General features: G+C 35.8%; 1 protein-coding gene across 1 annotated transcript in view; it reads left to right on the top strand.

Annotated features, from left to right (window-relative positions):
- The window catches only part of DIAPH2 (diaphanous related formin 2), a 987,699-nt gene that overhangs the window by 515,520 nt on the left and 447,800 nt on the right, over positions 1-24,379 (top strand). The window contains exon 23 of the mRNA XM_059385748.1: positions 24,147-24,276. Coding sequence (XP_059241731.1) covers positions 24,147-24,276 — 130 coding nt within the window. The remainder of the gene's footprint in view (positions 1-24,146; positions 24,277-24,379) is intronic.

The following is a 24,379-nucleotide window of genomic DNA, read 5'->3' as shown; positions in this document are numbered from 1 at the left end:
AAAAAAAAAAAAAAAAAAAAAAAAAAGCTTTCTTTGTTTGTTTTTTTGTCTTTGTTGTTGTTGTTGGTGGTGGTGGTGGTGGTGGTTCTTGGTGATTCCTCCATATATCAGGAGTTGCAATAAACAATTTCAGAACTGAGCAGACCAAAAAAATAATGGTTTATGGGACTAGCTGTATAGCCGTAGGTCTTGATTGACCACAAAGTCTGTTACCATAGGGAATTTAAATTAACCCAGCTGGCTTAGTATTCTGTGAATTTCTGTAGTCATTTTCTGAGTTTAATCTTATGACTGATTTTGTAATTCTCACAGTGGGAGAAAGTTGACAACATGACTGGCATTTAGTGAATATAATTAATAGGTTTTAAAACAAATTCCTTTTTATCTGTAAAAGCTGTTTGAAGGGGATTTAACCCTATATGACACTGTTGTTCAAAAAATGTGACCACTGTGACAGAATGTGACTGATCATTTTATAAACTGATTTTCCTATCAAACAAAGCCATAGTAGTGTAGGCATGGTATAACTTTAAGAAGGAGGGCCAATGACCATGGAAAGGATTTATATGTAGTACTTCATATTCAAATAAAACTGAACATCCAGTTACCTCTGTAATAATTTTAGGCAATCTAAGAACTATTTATATACATATATTTTTTAGCTAGTAATTGGGCAGCAGATTTGCCACATTATTTGAGCTCTTATTTTCTATCAAACCCTGTGCCACATGCTTTGCAGTGATAAAGAAAAAAAAAAAACATATATCTCTAGTCCTTGAGGGCCTCCAGAGCTAGTTGGGAGATACGGAATATTATACAAAAACAATAGACAGGAAAGTAGGAGGAAGTGAGATAGGGTGGGAGTTGTCGGGGGAGATATTGTACGTGAGACATATTCTTTGTTGCTGTAAGTACAGGTTGGCTACAGGAAAGTACTGCATTCAATAATAACCTATTTTATATAGTTGTCTTCTTTAGAAAGGAAAAACACAATACCAGCCCCAGTTACATGTACTTTACTTCTCTCCCTCAAACAATTGCTTAGATTCTGTTTTCCCTGACTTATGTCATAGGGAGAAATGCAAAGCCTTGCCATTCACTTTTTTAAAATCTGCGTTATCAGAATAGTCTTTTCCCCATTTATGCCACAGTAAGAGAGTTTTAAAAACTGCTTCCTACCTACTTTGTACAATTAAGTGTTACTATTTTAAATTTTTTGGACAAAGTTAATCAGTACCTATTTATAAACAGCACTATAACGGTACAATTCTATGACTGTTATATATGTCTATACCCTTCCTGACTCACTAATTTGGCAAAAATATCAGATAATATTTCTTTCAGCAAGAGGATGCCATGAGATTGTCCAGGTAAATTAAATAAGTCTAAAGAAAGTTACTATTAAATGCTCAGTGTGAGAGATCACTTTAGAATTGAAGCAACCCAGTATTGAGGACACATAAGCTATTCAGGAGCTAACTGTTGAGAAAAAGGAGTTCAGTGTGAAAATTTAAGCAAATAGCTAGATATTTAATTAAAACAGAATATTTTACTTGGAAACTTGTTCTGAGAGATGCTGAAAAGCATTGTAAGCTATTAAAAGATTTAGGGAGACATATAGATGCATGATTCCAATGGTCTTTTATCAATCATAGCCTGGTCAGTTCAGACACCTTTATATTTCCAAATTTCAGCTTCAGTGAAGTATAGGACAAAATCCAAGTTATTAGTCAACTTCTAAAGCCATTTTTGTAGGACTTTTGTTTGTTTTATTATTATTTTAAGAAGTAAAAAGACACACAACCTTGAGATTTGAACTTAACCTGTAACTTTTAAAAGTAATTTTACCAAAGCTTAATTGACCTAGAATCATATTTACTCATTTTTAGGTATATATTTTGACGAATTTTGTTACTTGTATACAGTTATGTAACATCCATCACAATCAATATATAGAACAATCCCATCAACCTGTATCCTCATGCCCCTTTGCAGTCAGTCCCCACTCCCAGCTCCAGACAACTGTGGATTTGCTTTGTGTCACTGTAGTATTGCCTTCCTCTAGAATTTCATATGAATGGAATCATCCAGTAAATGTAGTCTTTTGTTTTACTTTATGTTTGGTGTGACTTTCAATTAACATAGTGTTACGGTGTATATCAGTAGTTCATTTTTATTGCTGAATAATATTCCATTGTCATTAGTTACCTTTCATCAGTTGGTGCATATTTGGGTCGATTCTGCTTTTTAGCTGTTAGAAATAATGCTATTAGTATTTACATATGAGACGAATTTCATTTATCTTGGGTAAATACCTAAGAGTGGGAATTCTGAGTCATATGTAAATTATTGGTTTAATTTGAAAAGATCATGTTTTTCAAAGTGTCTGTACCATTTTATATTCATACCTACAATTAAACTAACAGTGAGATATCATTTCATACTTATGTTGACAAAAATTTAAAATAATGATAATATCAAGTATAAATAAGAATATATGTCAAAGGGAACTGCTGGTGAGAATGTAACTTGGTTCCTCTATTTCAGAAAACAATTTGGTACTATCTCAAAATGGTAAAAGGTACAATACACAGAAATGCTATCTAGAATATTTTCTAGATAAACTCTTACATAAGGACTCTGAGGACATGTACAAGAATGATGATAGTATCAAAGGATATCTCACAGATTAAAAAAGCAAACCACAAAATTGGTAAAAATATTTGTCAGTCACATATCTGATAAGGGATTAATGTCCAGAATATATAACGAACTCTTACAACTCAGTAATAACAATTACAAACGCAATCAACTAATTCAAAAATGGCCAAAGGACTTTAATAGCTGTCCCTTTAAAGAAGATGGATAGTAAGCACATGAAAATTTGCTCAACATCACTAATCATTAGGGAAATGCGAATCAAAACTACAGTAAGATACCACTTCATATCCGTTAGGATGGCTACTATGTAAAAAATAAAAGGTTAGTGAGGATATGGAGAGATTGAAATTCTTGTGAATTACTGGTGCAAATGTCAAATGATAAACAGGGCATTATGTAAATTCGTATAGTGGTTACATATTTGTACACCAATATTCAAAGTATCATTATTCACAATAACCAAAAGTGGGAGCAGCCTAAGTGTCTATTGACAGATGAATGAATAAACAAAATGTAGTGCATACATACAATGAAATATTATTTAGCCTTTGAAAAGAAGGAAGTTCTGGCAATTCTTCAACATGGATGAATCTTTTTTTTTTTAAATAGTTATTTATTTGGGAGAGAGCATGAGCAGGGAGAAGGAGAGCAAGAAGCAGACACCCCTGCTAAGAAGGGAGCCAATGTCGGTCTTGATCCCAGGACCTTGGGATCATGACGTGAGCCAAAGCCAGTCGTTTAACTGAGCCACCCAGACATCCCAACATGGATGCATCTTAAAGATGTTATGCAAAGTGAACCAAGTCGGACACAAAAGGACAGACATTGTGTGATCCCACTTATATGAGGTACCTGGAATAGTCAAATTCATACAGACATAGACCAGTGGTTGTCAGGGTTTGGGGCTAGTGGGTAGAAGGAAGTAGAGAGTTATTGTTTAATAGGTATAGAGTATGATATGATTAAAAAGTTCTGGAGATGGACAGTGGTGATTATTGCACAGCAGTGTGAAAGTACTTAATACCACCTCACTGTACACTTAAAAATTGTTAAAATGGCAAAATTTATTTAATGCATATTTTGCTGTAGTAAAAGAATGTTCACAACAACATTATCTATAATAACATCAGTAATAATGACCCCTCCCCCAAAGAAATGGAAATCAGATAATGGAAATGTTCAATGGGAAAATGTCATTAAAATTAAAATTAAAATTAGTTGTACTTATATCGTAGAATAGTGTATAGTGGTGAAAATAATGAATGGCTATAATTACAAATATCAGCATAATTCTGTAACTTACCCTAAATAGCTGCTCCTCAATGCTGGATTCTAATTATGCTTTAGCACTATTACATATCTTCAGAGTTATTCTTAAGTAGCTAAAGCCACTAATGTTGAACCTCCAAATGCCATTTATTTACCAAGTATATACATAGTAAAATTAATTATATACACCCTTTGGGTAGTGATGGTAATCCTTAAAGCTGTGCACAGAAAAAAAAAAATAACCTACTCTCAAACCTCATACATAAGGAACAGTTATTGTTAAGTAAAATACTCATGACAATAAATAAAAGTTCAGTTTAAGTGCTTGAACCATTACTGAGAAGAAAACATCTAACACCTTAGAGATATTTGTGCTTGTAAACTATTCCTATACCAATTTTAAATAGTTTGAATTTTGTTAAAAGTATTCTCAGAAGAATTTCTTTTTGGTAATCTTTCTGTAGATGGGTTTATTAACAACCCTTGAAAGTACCAGACTAACTTTCATTTTAAAGTATAGACATAATTCATTAGTTCTTTCTGGCCTTTCCTAAAATAAGTATGAATATGTATATTTTAATTTACACTGTTCCTAGCTAATGCAAATGCATGTGCAGGACATTCTTCTTGAATAAGTGGGACTACAAGGGAAAATGTTGAGAGATGGAGCAGAAAGACTAGGAAAGCAAAATTTGTCCTCTTTGGAAAACTAATGTCAGATTCTCTGCTGGGTCCGAAGGTAGCAATCGAAATGAATCCTTTTGCCATTTAATGTTGTCATGGTTTCCAGTTTAAGCTCTCCTTTCACAGATTGCTGCCATAAATTAAGCTAACATTTGTAAAACTCTTAAATTGCTTGACTTTTACCCAGTTGTTATCATCTGTTCCTTTCTTGTTAGAAATACCATTATAATACCAAAATCAAGAGTGTAAAAAAGGGATGATCAGGCCTACATAAAGAATTAAGACATCTTTCCATCATAAATTACGTTTGGCTGAGGTAGTGTCAGCTCTGATCATGTAGCACCCAGAAAAGCATTTGGTGACAAATTTAGAAATAAAACCAGGAAAGCATGTATTAAACCTGTCTGTCATAGTTACAGAGCTAAAGTCTTTATGGTAATTGCAGTCCTTAAAAATACATTCTCTTTCTCAGTGTTATTGCAGTGTGTGGTGGTGTTAAAGAAAGCAATAATTTGTAAACAATGCTTGGCAGAGAGCACAGAACTTAATTTTGTTTAAATAAAGGAGAGTAACATTAGAATTCATGTGCAGTATGAAGACTGGCAAGTGGTAGTAGTTGTTTTGATCTATGCACTGGAGCATTCATGATTAAATATTAACTGTTCTATGAATATAGAAACATAATAGGGAAAAAAAGAAACATGATTAGGGCAGATTTTCACTAAAAGAAATGTAGTTGAATTTTCTGATCATCTTGGTAATTTAGATGGGTTTATTCTAATGACTCAATCATATTTCTTTACTGCATCTTATGATCTCCTTTCTTTCCAAGCACCATCGAATGTAAATGTTTATATGTTATGTTACTCTCTGTCAAAACTCGTTCCTTGATAAGAATTATTGGGCAGTTCTGATTTTTCCTAATACATGGCCTCTTGGTAAGTTTGCTGAAAATATAAATAAAAAATAAATATAAATATAAATGAGTAAATAAATAAACAATATAAATATAAATAAATATTTGAAAATATTAAAATGTGGCCATTTTTATAAATATCAGGCGGGGAAAGAAGGGATCTGAAAGTCTTCCTTAAGATACTATTTACAGACCAGACTTTTCTCACATTAAAGTTTTAATGTACTTTAAAGATAGACTGGCTTAAATGTGCCTGACCATTTAAATGTGTGTTTGACCACTTCATTTCTTGCATTCCTTATATGAAATTCAGTGTAATTTCTGGTAAATATTCATTCCACAGTAGTTCATGCAAAAAAAACCTACTGTTCTCTTGCACATTCTTGCTCCTTTCTAGAAGAGAGCATTCTCCTGCAGCTGGCTGGATATTTGCTCCATTACACAGTCTGATAATTCTCTCTGCCACTTTGTAAGTTGAGTGTGAGATTTCTTAGGTAAGGGCATAGGTTCAAAGCTTTATTCCTATATGATGTGTGATAATGCAGGAACACATTATTACTCTTGGCCTTTAAACCCCAAATGGGATTGCTTACACAGGAAACATAATATCAGAATGTACCTCTGTTATGGATAGGGAAGATGCTTCTTCTTTCTGCCCTCTTTTTCTTTGCATTCATCCACTGAAGCTTGATCTCTGCAGGTTCATATGAATAAAATCTGTTTGGCATGTAAGTCAAGGTGTTTGTATACTTAGAATCAGTACATAATGGCCCAGAAGTTAGGACCAGTGAAATATATTTGAAATGCAAGACTTTTATAGAAATTATTGAAGCCTGATATCTGGAACTAAAATCTAATATTCTACTACAAAATTCTTGAGTAAATATTAAGCAACAACTCAGATTTTCCAGTAAGAACTGAGTTTACAGCTTGTATTTTACTTAGAAGGCATGAATGAGCTCCTTGATTATCTAGCCCATCATTATGATAATACATAGTAGGTAAGACAGTCTGTAGTACCATGAAAGTATATTTTCTTTTTTTAAACTTTTTAATTTAAATTCTATTGATTAACTTATATTATGGTTTCAGAGGTATAGGTCTGTGATTCCTCAGTTTTATATAATACGCAGTGGTCATTACATCACATGCCCTCCTTAGCATTCTTAACCTAGTTGCCCCATCCCACCGTCCTCCCTCCCCTCCAACAACCCTCATTTTGATTCCTCTGATTAAGAGTCTCTTACAGTTTATCTTGTTTTATTTTTTCCTCTCTTCCCCTATGATTCTCTGTTTTGTTTCTTAAATTCCACATGAGTGAGATTGTATAGTTGTCTTTCTCTGATTGACTTAGTTGTTCTAGCATAATAGCCTCCAATTCCAACCATGTTGTTGCAAATGGCAAGATTTCTTATTTTTGATGGCTGTGTAATATCCTTGTGTATTGTGTGTATGTGTATTCACACCACATCTTCTTTATCCTTTCATCTATTGGTGGTCATCTGGGCTCATCTCAATAGTTTGGCTATTGTGTACATTGCTACTATAAACATTTGGGGTGCAAGTGCTCTTTTTGATCACTACATTTGTATCTTTGGGGTAAATACTCAGTAGTGCAATTTCCGGATTGTAGCTCTATTTTCAACTTTTTGAGGAACCTCAGTACTGTTTTCCAGAGTGGCTGCACCAGCTTGCATTCCCACAGAGAGTGTAGAAGTGTTCCCTGTTCTCCCCATCCTCGCCAACAACTGTTTTTTCCTGACTGGTTAATTTTAGCCATTCTGACTAGCGTGAGATGGTATCTCATTGTGGTTTTGATTTGTATTTCCCTGATGTCAGGTGATGTTGAGCATTTTTTCATGTATCTGTTGGCCATTTGTATGTCTTCTTTGGAGAAATGTCTGTTCATATCTTCTGTCCATTTCTTGATTGGATTATTTATTTTTTGGATGTTGAATTTGATAAGTTCTTTATAGATTTTAGATACTTGCCCTTTCTCTGATATGTCATTTGCAAATATCTTCTCCCATTCTCTTGGTTGTCTTTTGCTTTTGTTGACTGTTTCCTTTGCTGTGCAAAAGTTTTATCTTGATGAAGTCACAATAGCTCATTTTTGCCTTTGTTTCCCTTGCCTTTGGAAACATGTCTAGCAAGAAGTTGCTGCAGCTGAGGTTGAAGAGGTTGCTGATGATTCCTGTCTCACATTGAGGTCTTTCAAAACCATTTTGAGTCTATTTTTGTGTGTGGTGTAAGGAAAAGGTCCAGTTTCATTCTGAATGTGGCGGTCCAATTTCCCCAACACCATTTGTTGAAGAGACTGTCTTTTGTCTATTGGATATTTTTTTCCTGCTTTGTTGAAGATTAATTGATCATAGAGTTAAGAGACCATTTCTGGGTTTCCTAGTTTGTTCCCTTGATCTATGTATCTGTTTTTGTGCTAGTATCTTACGGTTTTGATGATTACAGCTTTGTAATGTAGCTTGAAGTCCAGATTGTTACGCCACCAGTTTTGGTTTTCTTTTTGAATGTTCCTTTGGCTACTCGGGGGTCTTTTCTGGTTCTGTAAAAGTGGAATTCTGCACATTGATTTTATATCCTTCCACTTTGCTGGATTCCTATATAACTTCTAGGAACTTTGGGTTGGAGTCTTTTTGGGTTTTCTACGTAGAGTATCATGTCATCTGCAAAAAGTGAGTGTTCGACTTCTTTCCTTATTTGGATGCCTTTTATTTCTTTTTGTTGTCTGATTGCTGAGGCTAGACTTCTACTACTGTGCTGAACAGCAGTGGTGATAGTGGACATCCCTGACACGCTCCTATCTTTGGGGACGTGCTCTCAGTTTTTCCCCATTGAGAATGATATTCATTGTGGCCTTTTCATAGATGATTTTTATCATATTGAGGTATGTTCCATCTACCCTACACTGTGATGATTTTAATCAAGAAAGGATGCTGTAGGGCACCTGGGTGGCTCAGTAGTTAAGTGTCTGCCTTCAACTCGGGTCATGATCCCAGGGTCCTGGGATCAAGCCCCTCATTGGTCTCCCTGCTCAGTGGGAAACCTGCTTCTCCCTTTCCCACTGCCCCTGCTTGTGTTCCCTCTCTCACTGTGTCTCTCTCTGTTAAATCAATAAAAATCTTTAAATTAAAAAAAAGAAAGGATATTTTATTTTGTCATTTTTTTTGCATGTATTGACAGGATCATGTGGTTCTTGTCCTTTCTTTTATTAATGTAGTCTATCAATTTGATTGAACTGTGGTTGTTGAACCATCCTTGCAGTCCAGGAAGAAATCCCAATTCCTGTGCTGAATAATCCTTTTAATGTACTGTTGGATCCTGTTGGCTAGTATTTTGGTGAGAATTTTTACATCCATATTCATTAGAGATACTGGTCTGTAAATTCTCCTTTTTGCCATGGTCTTTTCTTGGGCGGGGTTGGTCAATGTAATACTGGTCTCATAGAAAGAGCCTGGAAGTTTTCCTTCCATTTCTGTTGTTTTAAACAGATTCAGAAGAATTGGTCTTAATTCTTCTTTAATGTTTTGTAGAATTCCCCTGGGAAGCCATCTGGCCCTGGGCTCTTGCTTTTGGGGAGATTTTTGATTATTGCTTCAGAGTCCTTGCCAGTTATGTGTCTGTTCAGATTTTCTGTTTCTTCCTGGTTCAGTTTTGGTAGTTTATACATCTCTAGGAATGCATCCATTTCTTCCAGGTTGCTGAATTTGTTGTCATATATTTCCTTGTAATATGTTCTTATGATTGTGTTTTGTTGGTGTTGGTTGTGATCTCTCTTCTTTCATTTATGATTTTATTTGTATGGGTCCTTTTTCTTTTCTTTTTGATAAGCCTGGCCACAGGTTTATTAATCTTATTAATTCTTTCAAAGAACCAGCTCCTAGTTTCCTAGATCTGTTCTACTGTTCTGGTTTCCTTGCTGATTTTCTGTTTAGATGATGTGTCAATTGCAGTATGGCTCATCTTAAAGTCTCCTACTATTATTGTATTATTATCAATGTGTTTCTTTGACTTTGTTAAATTGGCTTATATAATTGGCTATTCCCATGTTAGGGGCATAAATTTTATAATTATTATATCATCTTGCTGGATAGAGCTTTTAGTTATGATATAGTGTCCTTCCTCATCTCTTAATAGTCTAATTTGTCTGATGTCCATTAGTATGATAAGTTGTTTTCCACCACCTGGCTTTAAATTTAAGTATAAATTTAACTTAAATCTGGAGGTGTCTTTGGGTGTAAAATGAGTCTCTTTTAGACAGCAGGATATTGATAGGTCTTGCTTTTTTATGCAATCTGTCATCCTGTGTCTCTTGACTGGGGTATTTAGCCCATTACCATTCAGAGTAACTATCGAAAGAGATGAGTTTAGTGCCATTGTATTGCCTATAAAGTGACTGTTACTGTATATGGTCTCTGTTCCTTTCTGATCTATGTTACTTTGGGGCTTTCTCTTTGCTTAAAGGATCCATTTTAACATTTCTTGCAGGGTGGGTTTGGTGATCACAGGTTCTTTTAAATTTCTGTTTTTCCTAGAAGCTTTTTATCACTCCTATTTTGAATAACGTCCTAACTGGATAAAGTATTCTTGTCTGTTTATTTTTCTCATTTCGCACCCTGAAAATCATGGCAGTCCTTTCTGTCCTGCCAGGTCTTTATGAATAAATGTGCTGCCAATCAAATGTTACTATCCTTGTGGATTACAGACCTTTTGTCCTGAGCTGCTTCTAGGATTTTCTCTTTGTCTCTGATATGTGTCAGTTTCACATTATATGTCGGGGTATTGACTATTTTTATTGATTTTGAGGGGTGTTCTCTGTGCCTCCAGAATTTTGATGCATGTTTCCTTCCCCAGATTAGGGAAGTTCTCTACTATAAGTTGCTTCAGCGTACCTTTTGCCTGTCTCTCTCTTTCCTCTTCTTCTGGGATCCCAGTTATTCTAATAATGTTTCACTTTATCTTATCACCTCTCTCTCAGATTTTCCTCTTGTGATTCAGTAGTTGTTTATCTCTCTTTTTTTATCAAAATCTTTATTCTTCATCATTTGGCCTTCTATGTCATTAATTCGTCTTCTTCCTTATTTATCTTAGCAGTTAGAGCCTCTGTTTTTTATTATATCTCATTAATATCCTTTGTGATTTTCACTTGACTAGATTTTCATTCTTTTTTTCCCCTCCAGAAATGGATTCTCTAGTGTCTTTATAATTATTATTGTGAACTCCAGTTTTGAAATCTTATGTCCATACTGATTAGGTCCCTGATAGTCACTACTGCCTCTTATTTTCTTTTTTGAGGCAAATTTTTCCATCTTGTCATTCTTGCAGAAAGTGGTCGCTTTTCTATTTGTAGACTTACAACTATTTGTTTCTTAGATCACCTGTTGAGTTTACAGGTGTTCAGAATTTGATAGCTATCTAGCTGAATTCCTAGGACCAGATGATATTAAGGTCTCCTAATGCTCTGGCATCTTGTACTCCGAGTAAGTATATTTTCAATATAGTTTTTGTTAAAGTATAAGGGACAGTTTAGAAGACTTATGAATAATGTATCTAGAATTGGGACAGCATTGAGCATACCATGTAGGTCATCTACTCTTGGGTAAGTAGGTGGTAAATTATGATACACATCAGTCTCTCTTTTCATCTAACTTAATTAAGAACATTCAGAGACATTCTGTCCTTCAGATGCCACAAATTTCTAGGCAGTTCCTCTCAAGTTGCAAATAGATACTAAGCTTAGAAGTCATGTTGACCCTTCAGCTTGTTATATGTAAAAGTAATTATAAGAGGGCCCACACAAGCTGTGGTCAGTTGCCAACCACCTTCTTGCCCGGCAAATCCTTTCAGAGAAGTGTAGTGGCTCTTAAACTTGAGCATCCATCAGAATCACCTGGAGGTGATATCAGAATTATTTTTTTCCATTTTTTTATGACAGTATTTTTTTTTGTTATTTTTAAAATTGTATCAAAGTCATACAGGCACATAATTTTAAAAGTCAACTAGTTTTACATGGTTCATTTAGATGAAATATAGTCCTCAACCTCTCTCCTCCCACTCCCAAGACTATTTCCACTTCCCTAGAAGAATCATTTTATGTTTGTTAACTAATTATTTTACCTATCAATAAATAACATGTTTGTGTTCCTACTTCCAGATTTTCAGTACAGGCATTGTCTGTTAAATTTCCACAATGGGAGATAAAGATTCAGCTTCCTTTTCTCTACTCGCCTCTTTTACATGTATGCACACTTCATAGGCCCACTTGTTCCCAGTGTAGTTATAGGGTAATTTTTCAAAAAAATATTTTATTTATTTATTTGTTTGACAGAAAGAGAGTGAGAGACGGAATACAAGCAGGGGGAGTGGGAGAGGGAAAAGCAGGCTTCCTGCTGAGCAGGGAGCCTGATGCGGCACTTGGTTCCAGGTACCCCAAATGATTTTTGGTAGATCAATAATTAGTACACTTGTTATTATGACAGTGTAAATGCCACTGGCAGGTAAACTATGTAGTCAACTATGATTGCTTTACCTTTGCAATATATTTTTTATCTTTTTTTTTCATATACACAGTTTTCTGAGATCTTACCACTAATTAATCTTAAATTCTGACCATTATCTAGGTCTTCTCAATTTATTCTTGGGAAAGTCTCTTGGAGCATTCTTTCCCAAGGATATGAAAGAAAACACAGCTGTCATCCTTCAACCTTCCTTTCCTATTGTCCTAGGAATTGATTTGCCTCTTTTTTGTGTTGGATCATTTGTTTCTGGATCCTGTGTCTTCTCATTTCCTGCTTTCTTCCCTCTTTTTGATGACATTTATTTTCTAGAAATGTCATAAGAGGGAAATTTTTTGAAACCTTACTTTCTGATTGTCTCAGAAGTTTGGTAGTCTTAGTGCCATTGTTTTCTTGCTTCCAGTGGCTGCTTTTGAGGCCAAAGCCGCCTTCTCATGTGACCTTGTAGGATTTCATTGTCCTCAGTGTTATGAAATTTTACAATGACATACCTGTTATGCTGGCCACTAAGTGACCCTTTCAGTGTGAAAACTCATGACTTTTGATCTAGAGTGTTTCCTTGAGTTAATTTATGTCCTTTGTTATCTTTCTAAAACTCATGTGATTCAACTAATTCAGTTTTATTCCTCATCTGTTTTTTCCTACTTTCTATCTCTGTCTTACTACTCTTTCTGAGAAATTTCCTCATTCTGTCTTCTAATCCTTCTATTAAGTTTTTCATTTCTGAAGTTATATTATTTTTCTTTCCAGGAGCTCCCATTGGAGACTTTGCTCTGAATAAAAATACCTTGTGGCATTGAGATACTGTGAAATTAGTTGCACATATTTAATCCACTATTTTTATCCAACATCTCTATATTTGCTAGTTATTTAATAATTCCTACCTTGTATTTGTATCAAATCTTTTAGGGTTCAAAAATGGCTTTCTATCAGTGAATGTATTGGGCCCTTACAATCTAAAAATCTAGACCATGATATTAGGATAGGGCCTTGTGATTATCTAGTTCTTCTCTATCAATGTAGAGAGAATACCCAGTTCTCAGAGAAGTGATGTGTGCTCCTTGAAAACACTTCCTTCTGTCAGAATTTACCAGAGGTGTGTGAGGTGGATTATTTGCATTATTTGTCAGGCACACTGTACTCAATGTAATTCTTTTCCCCCCACTCTTTTCCATATGTATATATATTACTGAGGTATAACTGAGATCCAGTAAAGTGTACATATTTAGTGATTTGATAAGTTTTGGCTATATGTACACTGCTGAAACAGTAATCATAATCAAGATATTGACCACCGCCCAAATTTCCCCCATGACCCTTGTGATTCCCTCTTACCTGCCCTCAACCCTTCCCAAGCAACAACTGATCTGATGTTTGTCACTATAGATCAGTTTGCATTTGCTAAATAAAAATGGAATCATTGTGCATGGTCTTTTTTTTTTCTTTTCTTTTCGGTCAGGGTTTTTAAACATGTAACTTTTCTTGGTACTTTGGAGGCCATACCTGACTGTCCAGGTGGAAAGTCTTTACCAGCTCAACCTCCTACATCCTTTCTCTCTTACACCTTCCCATATTCCCGCTCCCAGCCTTAGGGTCTACTGCCTGTGATGTTCTAGTCTTCTCTCCATCCAAGCCTCTTCTCAGGAAAGAACCACTTAATTCCATTTAAACAGAGGTAGCAGATATGATTTTTGTATGTGATTTCTACCTTTATACAGAAGACAAAACCCACATTTGGCCTATGCCAAAGTAATAAAGCTCTAATAATGGAATGGATTTTCAAGCACGATCAAGTAGGATTGAAAGAGGTTTTTGGACAGGGACCTCCGCTGAACCTCTGAGCATACACCCACTCTAATGGGGTCCTCATGTATTACTTACCCTGCCTATAGAGAAGGAGAATGAATTGAAGCCCCCTTTGGTCCCATTTAGAATTTTGGTTTCCTGAAATGTCAGCCATTTCACCTAAGAAAAGAACTAATGTCTTGCTGGTCTTCCTTCTTTTTGATCTGTGTGTCAAAGAAAACAGTCCTGTATAGATAAAAGGATACTCTGGAGGACAGGACCTCCAGGATTTCATCTATATGTCCTTGGTCCAGGTGAGAGGGGTGCCATCAGAGATGGTCCTGGGCTATTGGACTGAAGTCCAAGCTGTTAGTGACCCAGGGATCACAGGTAGGGGAGCCTGGCAAACCAGCCTATCTCTGAAGATGCCTTGCCTGTCTCACTTCTCTTCCTACTTATTTTCGCATTTAATCTTTTACTCTTAATTCATGTGCATTTAATTATTTTCTTGTTATTTTATTTATTCATAATGATAAGTGTACTCTTTAACCCCATCACCTATTTTCCCCATTCCCCCACCCACCTCCCTTCTGGTAACCATCAGTTCACTGCCTAAAGTTCAAAGCCTGTCCCTTGATTTTTCTCCTTATTTCTTTCTTTTTTTTTCCCCCTTGATTGTTTTCTTTCTTAAATTCTGTATATGAATGATATCATATAATATTTGTCTTTTTCTGACTTATTTCACATTGCATTATACTCTCTAGATTCATCCATATTCTTGCAAATGGCAAGATTTTATTTTTTTTTCTAGGGCTGAATAATATTGCATTGTTTTTGTGTGTGTATACATACACGTACATACCACATCTCCTTTATTCATCCATTCATCTGTCAGTGTACACTTGGGCTACTTATGTAATTTAGCTATTGCAATTAATGCTGCAGTAAACGTAGGGGTGCATGTATTCCTTTGAATTAGTGGTTTTGTATTTTTTGGGTAAATACCCAGTAGTATAATTCCTGGATCATATAGTAGTTAGAGTTTTTTATTTTTTTGAGGAACCGCCATGCTTTTTTCCACAGTGGCTGACCCATTTTGCATTCCCACCAGCAGTGCGAGAGGGTTCCCCTTTCTCCACATCGTCACCAATACTTGTTGTTTCCTATGTTTTTTATTTTAGCCATTCTAATATGTGTGATGTGATATCAGTATCAGATTGATATCTGGCCAGATTGATGGGCACCATCCTCAGAGTTTCTGATTTAGTCGATTTGGTGGATAGCCAAAACTTGAATTTCTAACAAGTTCTCAGTTGCTGCTAGTAATGCTTTTCAGGGAACATGGTTTGACAACCAGTGAATCAGTTATGCCCATCCATTCTACATACTCATTTTTAATTCTTAGTTCTTGCATTGCCTGATTTCTTCAGGTGTAATTATGCTGAACTAATCTGTAACAAATACTTATAATACCTTTTGTCATTGGCTTCACCATTTTTCAGCTGCTACCTATGCTACCCCCTCTATTATCTAATTATCATCCACAGTCAGTATTTTGAATAAATTACCTTACACAATGCTTCCTCTTTCTGGCTATCTATTGTTTTTAATTTTGCACCCCAGTACTATACTGAATCTGTGCTTGAAAGTCACCAAAGTTTTCTCTGATCATCAATTCAGTCACAGTTCTCTTTGGCTTCTCTCAAACTTTTATTCATTCAACAAGCATTTACTGAACAAAATAGATACAGTCCTGTTTTTTTTTTTAAGATTTCCTTTTATTTTTATTTTATGTATTTATGTATTTGACAGGGGGAGAGAGCACAAACAAGGGACGCAGCAGGCAGAGGGAGAGGAAAAACAGGCTCCCCGCAGAGCAGACAGCCCAACTTTGGGCTTGATCCCAGGACCCTGGGATCATGACCTGAGTCAGAGGCAGATGCTTAACTGACTGAGCCATCCGGGCGCCCCAGTCCTGATTTTTTTTTTTAAGATTTTATTTATTTGAGAGAGAGCGAGTGCACAAGTAGATAGAGGGGCAGAGGGAGGGGGGAAGCAGACTTCCTGCTGAGCAGGGAGCCCGATGCCCAGCTCAATCCCAAGAACCTGGGATCATGACCTGAGCCAAAGGCAGCCACTTAACCACCTGAGCCACCCAGGTACCCCAGTATAGTCCTGACTGTGAAATGAAACCCGTAGCCACCAATGCAAAACAGAGGGTCCATAGAACTCGAATCAGGAGACACTGTGTGAACAGGTGTTTGGATTGGTCTTCTGGAGCAGGGGGCCCACCAAGCTAGGACTGAGGCCCACATAACTAGTAAAGGCAGTTCCACTGGAGTGCAGAATGGGGGGCTAAGGAGCACAAGGCTTGGTGTGAGCAAGTTAGGTAGCAAGTGTTGGTGCCATTCTGGTTTCCAGAAGTGGCTCTGAACTTACGCTGTGGAGCAGGGGAGGAAAATGGCACCAATCAGCCTATTCCTTTGTTCCTGGAGTAATCTCTGCATGAATGCTGCCTCTCTGGGACATACTCTGAGATAAGCAAATGGCCTCCACACCATGATCCCAGGCACTCTTCAGATTGCTGTTTCTCTGTCATAGGTCCATGAGCTGTTTTCCTGCCTTCTCTCCAAAAGCAGCTCAGGGCCCTCTGGTCTCTATCCCAGCCAAGCCCACTGACCTTTAAAACTCCAGGCTTTAAGTCCTGCTGGTTGCCAGAAGTCATGAAATTAAGCACCTCTCACTTTCCAATACAGTTGCTATGGGAATTTGTTTTCACCATGTGCTCCCCTGTGTCTGTCTGTCTCTGACCCTTCTCTAGGACCATGACTCCCTCCCCACCACAGTGGCCATATTCTGTTTCTCTCCCGAGCTTGAATCTCTGCACCTCCTACCTCCTTCAAAGTGGCCTCTTCTCTACCTTTAGTTGTAGAGTTTGTTCTGCCAGTCTTCAGGTCAATTTCTGAGGTATTTAGGGTGATTTGCTAGTTATCTTGTTGTGTATTATTGTGATGAGGTGACTTTATCATCCTCCTATTCTGCTGCTATCTTCCAAGTCTCAGTAAATATTTAAATTGAACACACACATATACATACACATACACACAGAAACACAACGATGATGAATGTAAAGAACTTATCAAAGTCTCTGGCCTATAAGCACATGATGGATGGGTAAGAAATGTTGGTTCCTTTTCCCCTTAAATGATGATACTACCACCTGGTGAAGGAAGAACATCTAACATCATGAAGAACTGAAGCAAATGGGTAGAAATCTTCACCCATTCATACAAACCACAGATATGTATTAAGTACCTAGATGTCATTGTTCTAGATGTATGTAAATGTGAACAAAGCAGATCAACAAATCCTTGTATTGAATATCTGGCATTGAAGTGGAGAGGGATAAGAAAGTATAAATAGAGTAGTATATTTGAGATCAGGTCTATGAAAAAAATAAAAGAGAGAGGAAGTAAGAGGTGTTGGGAGAGTGGATTGCAATTTTAGAATTAGAAAGTGACTTAAGTATAGATCTGGAAAGAAGGGAAGGAGCTAACCATGTGGATGAATTAAAGTGAAACCTTCCAATCAGAGAACACCAGCAGTGGCTCTGAGTAAGACACATGCCTGGTGAATTGAGAGAGCTAGGAAGCAAGCATGATTGAGGGTAGTGGTAAGTAATAATAGCTAGAGACACCATCATGGTAGTTATGGGGCCAGATCACTAAGGGACTTTCAGGTTATGGTAATAGCTTACTCTTTGCGAAGAAGAGAAGCTAGAGTAGGCTTGTATCACTTTTAATCTGTTTAATGATCATGGTCATAATAATACAGTATCTTACTCAATTCTGCAACTCTGTGATCATAAGTACTTATTTAATGCCTATTTTATGGAGGAAAAACCTGAGGCTTAGAGTGTTTAAGTAACGTGCCCAAGGTCACACAACTAGTGAAGTATAGAATCAAGATTCAAACCTGTTTCTGTCTGATTCCGAAGTCTGTGCTTAGTAACTATTTTGATTAGAAATTTGAACTCTAGTATATAAGTTGTAAAGACCCATTGGATTTGTTGAAGGAAGAGAATAGCATGGTTGTATGCAGTTTTAAGAAACATATGTGGGTTGAATCCTATAGGATAAAATGAAGTAGAGAAAATGGAGTGCCATTCTACCTTCTCATAGATTATCTCCACATAGATAAATAAATATTTATAAATAAATACAAATAAATATTCCACATTTATGTTTAAAAAATGAGCTTCACTTTCTTCCTAAAGTGAGCTCATTTGAGAGAGTCATTACTTTCTTTGTTACCAACATGATACACCCATTCTTTTAATAACCAAAATTTAAAACTTCGATATTTCCCTTTCCTTCATTCCAAATATTTTTTTCAGTGACTTAATCCTGTTTATCTTTACAATATGTCTTGAATTTGTTTTCTTTGCCTTTTTTTAAAAGATTTTTAAAAATTTATTTGACAGAAAGAGAAGTATTTATTTGACAAGTAGACAGAGAGGCAGGCAGAGAGGGTGGGGACGGGGAGGGGTTGGGGAAGCAGGTTTGGAATCATGACCTGAACTGAAGGCAGAGGCTTTAACCCACTGAGCCACCCAGGTGCCCCTCTTTGCCTTTTTTACATATATCCTAGATATCATTTTAATTTTACCAGTTTTTGAGATTTGCCACCAAATTACTCTCCTATGTCACCTCTTTTCTATATAATTTTGTGTTTTTTTCCTAAGTTCTGAGCTCCCTGAGTCTTTGAAGGTACCACGCATCATTTATCTCTGATTGTTATTATTCAGCACAGTCCCTGCCCACAGTGGATCACTGAATGTATTTCTACATTCATATTTGCTTTACTCCTAACCTGCCTCCCCTTAGAAGCATATGTTGCTTCATTTCCTGAGCAACACAATATAATTTTATTCTGGCATTCACTCCAACCTACCTCTCAATAAATACGGTGTACTGGAAACTTCTGGGCTTTGTAGTCAACCTTTCTTTATATGTATGGATATGTACACATACACATACATGCACACATATGAATAGAGTTTAATTTAGAAGTATTACTCTTAAAGCCCATCATGTGGGAACTTATATGGAGAAAAATCTTGATTTAGAAACATAAATTGCCTGCCTAGTATGTTTTAACATTCTCCTAGGTGGATAAAAAAATAATAATATTTTTATAATAATATTATTATATTATTGTGGATAATATAATAATTTATGTATAAAAATAATATTAGGAAAACAGCGCCTCTACCCTTGAAAAAAAACCCATATTGCCTAGAAGAAAAACTACTGTGTTGTGGTGCCTGGCTCAGTCGGTTACATGCCTGCCTTTGGCTCAGGTCCTGGAATTGAGCCTCTGCATTGAGCTCTCTGCTCAGCTGGGAGTCTGCTTCTCCCTCTTTCTCTCCTTCTGCCCCTCCCTACCACTTGTGCACTCTGTCTCTCTCACTCTCCCAAATAAATAAAATCTTAAAAAAAAGAAACCCTACTGAGCTAAAATGTTTATAGTGAAGGAACAGGGCTGAAAAAAAGACATTATTACTAAGATAGAAAAGTCTTCAGATAGGAGGTGGTATTTGAGTGGTCTTGAAATACGAGTAGGTATTCACATGGTAGATAGAAGTAAAAAGGGAAGAGGGAAGAAAAATCAAAAGAAAAGGGGGTGTCTAGAGAGAATAAGATATGCAAAAGCATGATGGCATGACATTACATGGTATGTTCATACATTTGTAATCAGACCAGAGTTGGGCATGCATCAGAAAACATCAGGGAACATGTTAGAAAAGTAGGCAAGGGCCAGCTCACAAAGGGCCGTATGTGCAAAACCAAGAAGTTTGTATGCTTTTCTAGTAGATGCAGGAAGACTTTGTAATAGAAACTTTGAGTGGATTCTTATCTTTTCAGAATTAAACATTTGAGGGGCGCCTGCATGGCTGAGTCGGTTAAGCACCTGCCTTTGGCTCAGGTCATGATCCTGGGGTCCTGGGATTGAGCCCCACGTCAGGCTCCCTGCCCAAGCTGGAGGCCTGCTTCTCCCTCTCCCACTCCCCCTGCTTGTGTTCCCTCTCTAGCTCTCTCTCTCTGTCAAATAAACAAATAAAAATCTCCATTAAAAAAATTAAACATTTGAGGGGCGCCTGGGTGGCTCAGTGGGTTAAGCCGCTGCCTTCGGCTCAGGTCATAATCTCAGGGTCCTGGGATCGAGCCCCGCGTCGGGCTCTCTGCTTGGCAGGGAGCCTGCTTCCCTCTCTCTCTCTCTCTGCCTGCCTCTCTATCTACTTGTGATTTCTCTCTGTAAAATAAATAAATAAAATCTTAAAAAAAAAAATTAAACATTTGAAAACTAAGATCTGTGTGTGGAGAGGTTGAATTTCCAAAAACTGTTCGGTTTAAAGAACAGTACACATGAGAAGGGAGCTTTGCCTCTGTGAGAGGTGGTTATACAGTGGATAGTGACCAGTTATTTTCAGTTCCCACTGAGGACAGAGCAAAAGAAGTAATATTAAATCTCAGCAGAGGTGAAAATTACCTACAGAAGGGGTCCTTCACAAAAAAATCGAATGTGGCTGATGTAGATGATTAAAATGTTGTCTCAGGCTCTCTGGCTGTGCTGGCAGCCACCTATTTTCAAAGACAGAGCAAAGACTAGATTTTCAGGCTTGAGTGAAAGTATTTGGAAAAAATATATATTTTATGTGGTAATTAGTTATTCATATATTTTGCTATCTGCCTCAGGTACAGTGTTGGGAATGTATTAGAAATGTCAAATGTAAAAATTATCTTCCATAATATAGCATTTATATTTATTAGAAAAAAGATAAAACTATCAGAATTTGCTGTGTATATAGGTGTTGTTCTGTTAAAAGTATTTTATATTCATTTACCATTTCAGAAATTTATTAAAGAATAGGTAGATACAATTAGTATAAATTTAGTTATTAATCTTTATGTGTAACATTTTTTGGTCAGATGGTTATATTTAAAGTCATTCTGGTTTACTAAATGATGGTGCTCTATCAGTGAATATAGTGAATTGCTCTGTCTTATTTTTTTGTTATCATTAGTTGATAATAGCCTATTCAAATATTATAAAATGTTTTTAGCTCTTTCAAATATTTCCAATTTCTGGAACTGCTGTTTGTGTTTTTATTATGTGGAAATATATGCAAGACATAAGATTGTAGGTTTTTTTTTATCCTTTTCTATCTTACAAAGAAGTCATATATATATCTAATACCTCTGCCTAACTGTGGCTGTTGAGAGGGAGACAGGGAAAGCATAGGCAGGGTTGCTAAAAGGCACTTGGCTCCTGATGGAAGCAAACCTTGAAATGTTGACAGTATCCTCACTACTGAGACTTAGGCAATCTGGACAAGTATTAATGGAATCTTTGATGTTAATGTAAAATTTCAAGTTAACCAGATATCAAATGGAAATCAGTTTTATTTCGTAATAAACCCAAACACTTTGGAAGTGGTTTTACACATACTCAGATTAGACTACTTTTGTATTACCCCAAGAGATATATGTATTCAACTAGAATACTTCAAAGAGTAAATTATTGGATAAATGCCATTGACCTTTATAATTGATAAAGGGGAATGTTCTTAGTTGCCTTCTGTGTTGACACTGAACAACACAATATGTCCTGAGAGAGAGACAGTGCCTAATGTGTGAATGGTGTAGATGCAGTTAAGAGAGGCTGAAGACATGATAATACAAAGTAAATATAATAGGTCAAAAATTATTTCCCCCTGTATTTTAATAGTATCTATTTATTTTAAAATGATTGGTCTAGGAGTCATACATATAGAGAAAAATTAAAAGGACCACATATTTGTCACAGTTATTCCCTGGCAGTTTGAAACCTTAAAATAGACTCTGTGTGGAGTTTTTTAAAAAATAAATATTACAATACAGATTTAACAGTTTGTCTCCCATACCAAATAAGATATTCTTCAGCTTGACAAAAGAGGCACTTGTCCATGTTTGCCCATGCTTTGAAAGAAATATTTCAGTTTTTTTTTTTTTTTAAAGCATACCCGTGCTCTGTCTGTAACTCTGATTTCAGTGAAGATACCAAGATATTTCTTTAGCTGAAATGTTATGGTTCACTTATCTTCTTGGAATGTAACCATTGCCTCTACTAAATTTCTTAATAGGAATTAAATTAATGGACCTGACTGAATAAATATTTATCAAATAAAAAATAGTTTCTGAAAATTAAGTATTTATCAGTATACATGCCAAAAGCTGGTTTTTAAATCACCCATAAATCTGACATATGAGCATAATGCTATTTTTCCCTTTTTGTGTTTTCCTTTCCAGTATTGGCCATGTGCATTTAAAATATTTTAAAAATATATATATTTTTAGAACTTGGTGTCCTGAAAAGTTAGGTAGAGTTTTGTTGTTCTTATTATTAGTGGTGGTCATGGTGTCTGTGTGTCCGTATAGTTTCTACAGGGTTTATAAAATATAGATCAGTTCCCTTTCCTTCAGGAAGATGTACCTTTAATTTTCCCTACACACCTAATTTTTTTAGGATTAAGGAATTCAGGTAATTTGTGAGAAAAAAAGAAAATGTGAATTTTCTTATAAATTGTAATATCCAGCATACTCTGAAAATGTTGCACTTTGTAAACATGTAACACTATAATCCCAGGTATAGACCTCTGTTTAGGAGCATGAACCTCCCACTGATTACTCTAGGGCACAAACCTTACTTAACATAAATTGCCCTTGAAGTGTTGTTGAGGTTTGTTCTTGTAGCTTGTCCTTAAATTGTGTCATTTTAACCTTGTAGTGCTTAAAGGTGTTAGGAAGATCAGCAAGATAATACAAAATTTCAAATATTTCACCTATGTGGGATAAAGTAATCCTGAAAATTCTAAAAGCATTCACTGTGACCTTGTGACCACCTGAACTGTCAACATCAGGCCTCCTGTGGTGGTTTGTTTTGAGCCTAGAGACTATATTTCTTTTAAGTTCTCCATATCCTGGGGACATAAATAATTGTTAAAAAGCTGTAGTACAAAACGGATTCAGTATATGTCTGACTGATTAAATGTGATTTTTTTTTCCTTTGTCACTAAAACAGTAGCTATTAAATATTCTGTTAATTACCTAAATATCTTCTACAGCCTTTTCATAAACCTATCTGGGAAAAATTTATTCTAAACAGAGTAATCCTTAAAGCTAAAAACCCCAAATTAGTATGCATATCAGTGGGCAACCCCATCATCTAAGGATTATAGAATTAAAACACCTAAGAGAATCAGAAAACTTGATGCTTTATTCCTTACTTATCCTTTGTTTGTAGGTAAATTCTTGATTTCTTCTGCAGCTTAGCCTAGTATGAATGTTACATTAAAGAAAACACTTAGATTTGCATCATAGATTTTTTTGTCTAATACTTCAAAAAGATTTTTATCATTCTAACTATAGCATCTCCGTTCTAAAAGTATCTCTGAAAAGTAAATAACATACATAAGCAGAAAAAAATTGTCATCACAATTGTGTCGTCAGATTCTATTTATGAATCAGCATAAGAACTTTCCAGTTTTTCTTATTTGATGGTCCATACAAGTAAAGGAGGGTAAAATGTAGTTTTTATATTAATTTGCATCAGTAATGGCTACAAATAAAGATAACCTCACAAACATGTCCAGCTTCCAAGAATATATTTCAGTGATAAAGCAAAGAACAAATGCTGATAACATAAGCACACATTAACTTTGACTGCAATTATTAATACTTAAATTAATGCTTTGTTCTCAGAGAATAGTTCATTTTGCCATAATAATTTAGACATTTTACAATATATATATTAAAATTAAAACTTTTGCTGGTTTTGGTCATCTTCTGTGTTTTAAAATAATGGTGCTCCTTTCAAAATCTAGGGCATTGTTTCTAGGCCCCATTTGGAAGCTACCCTAACTTAAAAAAAATTTTTTTTGTTAATGATTTTATTTATTATTTACTAGAGAGAGAGCATGAGCAGGGGGAGGGGCAGAGGGAAAGGGAGAGAATCTTAAGTAGACTCCACACTGAGCACAGAGCCTGTCATGGGGCTCCATCTCATGACCCTGAGATCATGACCTGAGCCAAAGCCAAGAGTCAGATGTTTAATCAACTGAGCCATCCAGATGCCCTGAACATTTAAAAAAAAAATTAAATTAGTTTTAATAAATTGAGTTTATCCTTTCACTTATTTAAGAAAAAAAAACTCTGTTTACTTACCCAACATACATTAAAAATATTGTTATTTCATTCCAGATCAGAGATACTAAGTCAGCAGATCAAAAAACAACCCTCTTGCATTTTATTGCTGAAATTTGTGAGGAAAAATACCGGGATATCCTGAAGTTTCCTGACGAACTGGAACATGTAGAAAGTGCAAGCAAAGGTAATTGATTACTATTTTGGACTATTCTTTGCCTGAGTATTATATTTTAAATGGTAAGATTAAAAAACATTAATTTTATTTTTTCTGTTTACTGATATTTGAA

The sequence above is a fragment of the Mustela nigripes genome, chromosome X (assembly GCF_022355385.1).
Source record: "Mustela nigripes isolate SB6536 chromosome X, MUSNIG.SB6536, whole genome shotgun sequence".
Classification (NCBI taxonomy): Eukaryota; Metazoa; Chordata; class Mammalia; order Carnivora; family Mustelidae; genus Mustela; species Mustela nigripes.
The sequence above is the reverse complement of the archived record's forward strand: the minus strand, read 5'-3'. Positions and strand labels throughout refer to the sequence as shown.